Raw genomic sequence first — 8,374 nt, 5'->3', positions numbered from 1 at the left:
TACACGGGAATGTACACCCAAAAACCTCTATATAAAGTGTAGAATAAACTATGATTAAAAAGTGACCTGCACTAGACTCTACCCTGGACTGTGATATTATCACATTCACCAATACATGACGTGATAACACATTAATTACGTATTATATTCCTGCACATCATGGAAAAACAAGAGGAAAGATTGGCTTTATTTATTATAACCTTTGTCATAGTCAAGACTACATCCATATTTTTAAAATGCTTTTATTTAAAATGAAATCCCCACACACCTCAACAACACAAAGCTCTATGCATTGCATCTCCAATTAATATCCAGCCACAGTTGAGTATTGCTAGGAGACCAACTTCTCAAGGAAAAAAAAACTATATACAGAATTGTTGAGTAACATAAAACAGGTTTGTAATAACAAGAAAAAGCACTCATTCACTACTACGTGGGGAGAAGGGAGGTTGGCTTCTCGGGTATCACAGTGAGTTGTTGATACTTTCAAGCGATGAAGTCTAGCGGCCTGTTGAATCCACCTTTTCTGTTCATGTACTGCCTAAAAAAATAAATATATAAGAAAACATTACATCACTGTTACCCTCGCAACACTTGCAGATTACATCATTGTGCACCAATGGGAGAGCCGGGATCTCTGCATAGAAACACCTGCAGAGGCGATTGGCTACAATAACAGTGGTTGATGCTCAGAGTGCTCACTGTGGGACTGAAAAGTTGACACTTTAACTCTGCAGCCTTACCGGCAACCAGGGTTCAAACAATAACTTCAAAGCGATCACTATACAATAGAACAAGGGCTCATAGTTCCAAAATGGCCTGTGGCTGTGTGCAGCTTTATTGTGATGCTGCACGGCCAACAAACAGCTCTATGCATTGACATACCTGTATTTTCTCTTCATGGTGACATTGACAGCAAATGCATTGACTGATCCGTCAGTTTTCCTCCCCTGTTCGAAAACAATGTTACTGCCTCTTGCATACAAAACATACATACATCCATCACATATCACAGGTCAAGAAAAGAGTGACTAGTTATTGATAAACAAATGCAGTCTGCCTGACTTCCACTGCTGCTTATATACACATAGGATCTCATTTCTTGAGATCATTTGGAGTGTGAATTAGGGTGGTACAACACCATGCAATGTGTGTTATCTTGTTGGTAAATAAAACCAAGGTGGCAGTTTTCAAATTGCATCTGACAAATAAAACTTATAACAAAATTCTCAATATACATTATGCATCCCATAATACTGAGGTGTTTTGATCCACTAAAAAGAGTACGGGGAAATGCAGTCTGGCATTGCTATAAGCAAATGAGTTACATTTCAGTGGCATCATCATCGCATATTTGCAGCTGCTTCAAAATCACTTCCAGCTGCTCACAATCGGATGGAGAGCATGAAACAAGGGAAGTGGCTGGAAGGATTGTACTGTACAGCAGTTGCATATACAGTGTAATATGTGAGTTGGGTGTTAAATAAGCCACGAAGGGCTAGCTAGTTAAGCAGAATTTAAAAAAAAATATTAATACGTAGCCTATTTTTGTCAATAAAAGCTGAATATTGTAATACTGGCATGATCATTATCAGTAAAGCTTTGTAAAGGGGAATGTGACTAGTGACCACTACATAATCAGCAGCTACCAACACTGTGAATCTTGGCTACCCTGATTCTGTGGGCATTCACAGTGTGGAAATCCAGATCACAACTAGAAGAAAATTGGTTAAATGTGCAGGTCCACAAAGATAGATGTTAACTATCAGTATGCCTCTCTTCAGTTCAGCTGTGGAATTAAATAAATGTTATTTAAAAATAAACTGCACCCCCTTGTGGCTGCACAAAATCATAAACTTTGTGTTCTCACCTTGCTGGTGTCAAAGTTACTAAATCCCATCAGCTTCATCATCTCAATTTCCTCTTCGGTTTTGCCCTGCATGTCTTCCGCTGTCAAAACATGATGGTTTTTAATTTTGCCAAAAACAGAAATTTTGCACTGAAAAAGATTAATTTCCTTCCCAATTAATTAATATAGCAAAAATAATAAATTATGGATCTAATACCTGAGATCTGAATTGGCTTTGCTGACTTGTCCTTCGAGTCTTTATCCCGGTCAGAGGGAGAGGAGGAGCGGTGACGTCTGGGGGGAGACCTGGGGGCCGGGTCACAAATTTTCTCATTTTACAGTGAAACAGACACTACAATACGTGTCTGATTTGAGGCATGTAACAGGCAAAGCATTAACACAATCTTGATTCATATTTGATCAGTACTGCCTAGTTTGACCGCAGTTCACCTGCTGTCATTGACAGCTGCGCTAGACAGGGCTTGGCTCTAATTGGTTGATTATCTGTCTCATGTATTACTGTCACAATGTATGTATGTATATGTAAATACAAGTATACAAAACATATTTATGAAAGTCCCCATCTGAAGCTTTAAGCTCACAAAAGGTCAAAGAGTACCATAAACACACTGCAAACACTCTGAAAACAGTGATTTTCTATGACAATTCAGCAGACTGACTATTTGGTGACAATATACACACATTTAATGATTATCCTACATTTTTTTCAATGCCCAAAAATTTACTCACCCATTGCAAGCATAGAAAGTATTACCATGGCACACATTGATATAACAAAAAGGGAAATGCCATCCAGTGTTCCTCACCTTGAGCGTCTCCTATGAGGGGATCGTGAGCGACTTCTGCGCCTCTCTCTGTCCCGATCTCGAGAACGAGAGCGTTCCCTTTCCCTCCGCCTTCGCTCGCGATCCCGTGAAGCTGAGCGTGAACGTCTTCTCTCTGCAAGAAAGGAAGAAAAAAGATCATGTTAGCAGCAAACAGGGGTTAGGGTTAGAGTTAGGTTAACCATGCATATATTCTCGCACACACGCACGATGGGAGTAAATTGTGTGTGTGTGTGTGTGTGTAGAGCTTTCTTTTGCAAAGACATAATTCAAATGTATGCCACAAGAGTGGCAAAAATTAAATGTATTATTATTATTATTACAAGGCATCTGACATATCTCAGTGACTGATGGTATACATGTTACTGTTGATCTAATCACTTGGCCGAATGCAGTTATACAATAGAATACAGCTGTTATACATGAAATGTAAAGTTTGACAAGTGTTGCTGTTCAAGCTGAACACCTACTGCACTCACTACTGAAAAGCACTTGCATCCAAAAAGCACTTAAGTCCTAACAGCACTCAACTAAGTACATGTCACTTATTCTTGCTTATTCTTGCCATGTTTCTTGACTTCATTGTTGCTTGTGTTGTATTACCTCTCATATGTACGTCACTTTGGATAAAAGTTTCTGCTAAATGACTTTGTAGATAAATTATTTGATAAGAAAACATTTTTAAATGTAGACAGCCAGCATTAATGTCAGATTTAATCCTAAACTACGACCTCCCGTCTTTTAGGTCAGAAATAGGTCAGTATAGCACAGATAAGATCATATCAGAATTCCTGTTAACCACGTATATTGGCCTAAACAGAGAGATTTATTGACATTTGGAATGAGGGACAAAATTGATACAGCACACAGTTTCATGACATTTTGTGTGTCAATATTGGACCAATACAAGTATACTATGTATTGATATTTTATTATACAAGTTCTTGATATTGCAAATTACAAATGAAACATTTTTGTTAAAATAATAATAAATTGATTGCTTATTCAGTCAACTGGTTTGGAGTTGAAATGCTTAATTTCATCTTGATTTGAACTACATAGACTGTCAAATCAAAATCAAATCAAAATTACTTTATTTATCCCCGAGGGGAAATTCAGTTAGTCTGGTAGAATCTCTTGAAGAGATTCTACCAGACTAACTGAATTTCCCCATCAAGGTTTTGTGCCTCCAACATCTTGACAGTGCATCTCTCCATCACCTCCTCCAGTGTGTCCAACCTGGCTCCAACCAGAGAACCAGCTCTTTAGACCAGTCTGTCCAACTTCCTTATATATCTGTGTCTGATGCTGCCTCCCCAGCAGACTGCAGCATAAAACAGCACACTACCACCACAGACTGATAAAACATCTGCAGCATCTTACTACAGATGTCCAGAGATCTGAGCTTCCTTAAGAAAAACAGGCAGCTCTGCCCCTTTTTGTAGAGAGTGTCAGTGTTTAGGGACCAGTCCAACTTATTATCCAGGTACACACCTAGATACTTATAACTTTGCACCACCTCGATGTCCACCCCACTATGATCATTTCCTTAGCCTTTGAGGTGTTCAGTAGGAGATAGTTCTTGTGACTCCAGTCACTGGAGGCTTTTATCAGATCCCTATATTCAGATTCCTGTCCATTCCTGATAAACGCCACAATAGCAGTGTCGTCCGAGTACTTCTGGATGTGGCAGGACTCAGAGTTGTATTTGAAGTCCGCTGTGTACAGTGTGAACAGGAATGGAGCCAGAACAGTCCCTTGTGGAGCCCCTGTGCTGCTCATTAATGTCCCAGAAACACATTTCCCCAACCTGACATACTGTGGTCTTCCTGTCAGCTAATCTGTGATCCAGGAGATGAAGGAAAGATCCACTCCCATCTCTGTGAGCTTGTTTTTGAGTATGTTGGGTTGGATGGTATTGAATGCACTTGAAAAATCAAAGAACATGATTCTCACATAAGCACCAGTTTCCTCCAGATGAGCAAGGGCACAGTGAAGCATGTAGAGGACAGCATTGTTCACTCCGATGTGTTGTTTTGTTTGTTTGTCTTTGACTTCAACTCTTAGTAGGCGTAGAATCAGACGGTCCAAGGTCTTCATGATGCCAGATATCATACATACAGTTCATTTTATCAGGCACAGACAACATTGTTGACAAAGGGTGGCATGGTTTTGTAAACCAAAAATTGATCAAAATCGACTTTTCATTTCAATTTACAAAATTAAAACCACGGGTGGCAAAATCAAATATTTGACTATATGGCCTTAACATGGTATATTTCAGAAAAACATGGAAGTTAGCCTAGCTTTTTAGAGAAGATTTTGGAAATGTTGTAATCAGAGGTGTAGTGGAGGTTATGTGCAGTATACCACCATGCAACCAAATACCCATGGGAATACACTACAGGCCAAAAGTTTGAAAGCCTTTTAATTTACCTCTGGGTATACATTGATGTTACCAGACCATTGCTGAGTAAATACTGACAAAAGAAAATAAGTTTTACTCACAACAAAGTCACAACTTCAGTGCAAAAGTAAAAAAAAAAAAATCAGTTTGCAATTTTCACTTTAGCTCTTTGGCTTTTAAGAGATTGGATAAAAAACCCAATACATCTCAACTGTGCTCATATTTCTGACAAAAGTACAGATTTATACATTAAGGAAAGAAGGATACACAAAGTCTAAGCAATAAAAACCCAAACCCTAAGACCTAACGCAAAGATAATTATAGTAAAATGTGATCTAATAAGTGACTCTAGAGTAGAACCTCTTCCTCCTCAGTAAACCAGTGGTACACTCCCTTCTGATCAGCTACCACTAAACTCGGTAAACTGCTGAGTTTTACAAATCAAGACTGTAGTTTAAGGCCTTAAAGAGCCTTAAACCAGTGCTGAAAAATGTTCACATCGAAAATTTGATCGGACTTTGACTAAAAAATCAAAAGTCTAATTGAATCGTGCCCCTGGTTGAGACAGGTTTTTATGTGTGTTGGTCTGACTGTCTGCTTGAAAATCCCAGCTGCAAGAATAGTAACATGAACAAACCAATAAGTAATTATATCAGATAAAACAGATGTTGACAAAGTTTTCATTTGGGGAGAATGTGCAGTGGAAAAAAGGGTATTAAACCTGCAGTATATTGCAGCATGTGTAATCACCTATACAGTTTAGGGTTATCACAATACTACAATGTTTAATATCATCTCGATATCGTGATATCGTGGGACCTTCGGTGAATCCCACCACTAACTGACATTTCGTCACCGTGTCAAAATAATCGCCTAACTAATTTTACAAGTTTTGCAGGAAACACAAAAAACTTCACCAAAAGTGTAACATATGACATTTATTGATCATTTCACCCAAAAAGGATGTAACAAAGGGTGGCTATTGGCATAGTAATAACACTGCGTGTAAATTATGTAACTTAAGAGAAATAAATGACTTCCAATTTGAATTATGAATGTGTCTACATAAGAGTCACACAAGCCTGTCAGAAACATGACATGACAAGTATCATGAGCATTAAAGTTACTTCAAAGTGTCATTAATGTTCATGACACATCCCATGTCATGTTTATGACACACTCGTCACTCTTATGTAGACACCTTCAAAATAAAGTGTTAGCATATCTTGCTTAAGTCACAAAGGCATGTTAAAAAAATGCCTATGTCACATTTTATTTTGATTTAGGCATAATAAATCCACTTAAGTCACACACTTGACATAGGCCATTATCTTAAAGGGGTAAAATCACATGATCTGATCAACTGAGGATGTAGGTTTTACCATAGGTGGCCGGCGTCATGAGGAGATGATTTAGGCATAAAAAAACAATTTTGACAAAAAATTACGATTATTTTAACAGTGTGACGATATTCAAAAACAATTAACTACACGCCAACTATGAAAACAGTCAATTATCATTGACACACTTATAAAACTAATAGAATAAAACTTATAAAAACCAAGTCACTGGTAAATCATTATTTAACTAATAATCGTCTTAAATAACTATGGTAGCTTCAAATACTGCTAAATATCATCATTAAGGAGCATAGGAAGGCAGACATTACTTCTATACACAATTAGTCCGTTTCAAGGTGGATAGTCAGTGTTAATGTAATAAAATGAGCCCATTATCATCTTATTGTTCAGATCTGTGAAAACAGCGTTGCTCAAGCATCTCGTTGATCATACGTCGTGTTAACGTTAGCAGAGTTAACTTATTGTTTCTTACCTCGTCTGGGAGGAGATCGACTCCTGCTCCTGCCCATTTTCTCAATATATTAAATGTTACCCTCGCAGATCGATGTGGTACTAAATAGAAACCAATAAGAGGTGAGAAATAATAACTGTGAGTTGTTTGTTAAATGGCTGCTACTTCAAGGCAGGATCCTCTGTCGTCTCCAAAAAAAGGGAGCTTCCGGTGACATTTCTTCCATGCAGTGCCCTCTACAGACGTGGAGGAGAGTCAGCTTCTGTGTTTTACACCTGTTGACCGGCATTAGCACCACCTATAGGTCTATACAGTCCTATGGTACTATGGTAAAATATAATAAATAATAATAATCTATCTATAAAAGCAAGAAGTGTTTGTGTGTGTGTGTGTGTGTGTGTGTGTGTGTGTGTGTGTGTGTGTGTGTGTGTGTCTAGAGCAGGGATGGGCAACTGGAGAAAAAAATAAATCACAGTAACTGGTTATTTTTTATTTGCTTCAAACCTTTTTTTGTTTTCCTATTTATACTGTTATACATGCATTTGAGCATGAAACATTAAGTTACTGGACTGTAAACATATTTAAAATTGCAGTTTCATCATATCTGGTGAAGTGTCTCCTATATGTGGCCCTGTGGTAGTGTCGATGAAAAATTGTGGCCCCCTCCAGCATTTAAGTTGCCCATCCCTGGTCTAGGGCATATCTCACTGACTGTTAGTCAGACTGACCTAAGATTTCGTATGTGGCTTGCGCATGGCACGAAGGTGTGCATCCTCGATTTTGAAGATTTTTGAATTCATTTTTCAAAATATCCTTATTTATGTAGGACATTGCACTGTTTCCGATCGGACGCCTTTAGGGGAGCTCCGCCCCATTGTGTGATAGGCCTACACCTGGTCAGTAACCCAATTCACTCTGGATTTCCACGCCCGACTCATCTCATCTGTAAGACTATTTCGCCTACCTATCTTTCGGAGTTTTTAAAGTGCACTACAAGGTTTGGTTTTCCAATAATATTGAAATAGTTTCCAGCGAATATCAATATTCAATGTGTGTGTGCTGGATGGTGTGCGTACCTTATGAAAAGTAAATGTTTTATGGAATTGCAGATGTTGTCGTGGTCTGCATAGCCACAATATATGAAACACAATAGTTATCAATCTAGACATTCCACAACACACCTAATAACCCTTACTCACATTATTCACATCCATCTGTTTGTGCTGCATGTAAACTTATTCCCTCCTATATCTGTATCTGTGTATATGTCTAACCATGTTGAATGATTTTCTTTTTCTTAAATAACTATTTCTGTCTCTTTATATCTCAATGTACATCCATGCATTACCCAATATATGTATATTAACACTACGTTAGAGTATTACACCTCATTGTACATCCCACTTTCACAAACAACCTCATTTCGCCATAATTGAAAAATCTACTATATCTCCCACTATA

At 38.1% G+C, this 8,374-nt stretch overlaps 1 protein-coding gene across 1 annotated transcript; it reads right to left on the bottom strand.

Annotated features, from left to right (window-relative positions):
• Nucleotides 1-167: 167 nt before the first annotated feature.
• Nucleotides 168-7,123, bottom strand: snrnp27 (small nuclear ribonucleoprotein 27 (U4/U6.U5)). The gene is made up of 6 exons (XM_059338235.1): nucleotides 6,935-7,123; nucleotides 2,677-2,809; nucleotides 2,067-2,155; nucleotides 1,871-1,950; nucleotides 886-950; nucleotides 168-541 (listed from the first exon to the last, which is right to left on the bottom strand). Exons 1-6 carry the CDS (start codon nucleotides 6,969-6,971, stop codon nucleotides 487-489), a joined length of 459 nt encoding a protein of 152 aa, XP_059194218.1. The 5' UTR covers nucleotides 6,972-7,123; the 3' UTR covers nucleotides 168-486.
• Between the last annotated feature and the right edge of the window lie 1,251 nt (nucleotides 7,124-8,374).

Source organism: Centropristis striata, chromosome 7 (assembly GCF_030273125.1).
Source record: "Centropristis striata isolate RG_2023a ecotype Rhode Island chromosome 7, C.striata_1.0, whole genome shotgun sequence".
Taxonomy (NCBI): Eukaryota; Metazoa; Chordata; class Actinopteri; order Perciformes; family Serranidae; genus Centropristis; species Centropristis striata.
Note: the sequence above shows the minus strand (reverse complement) of the source record. Positions and strands in the feature narration are given on the sequence as shown.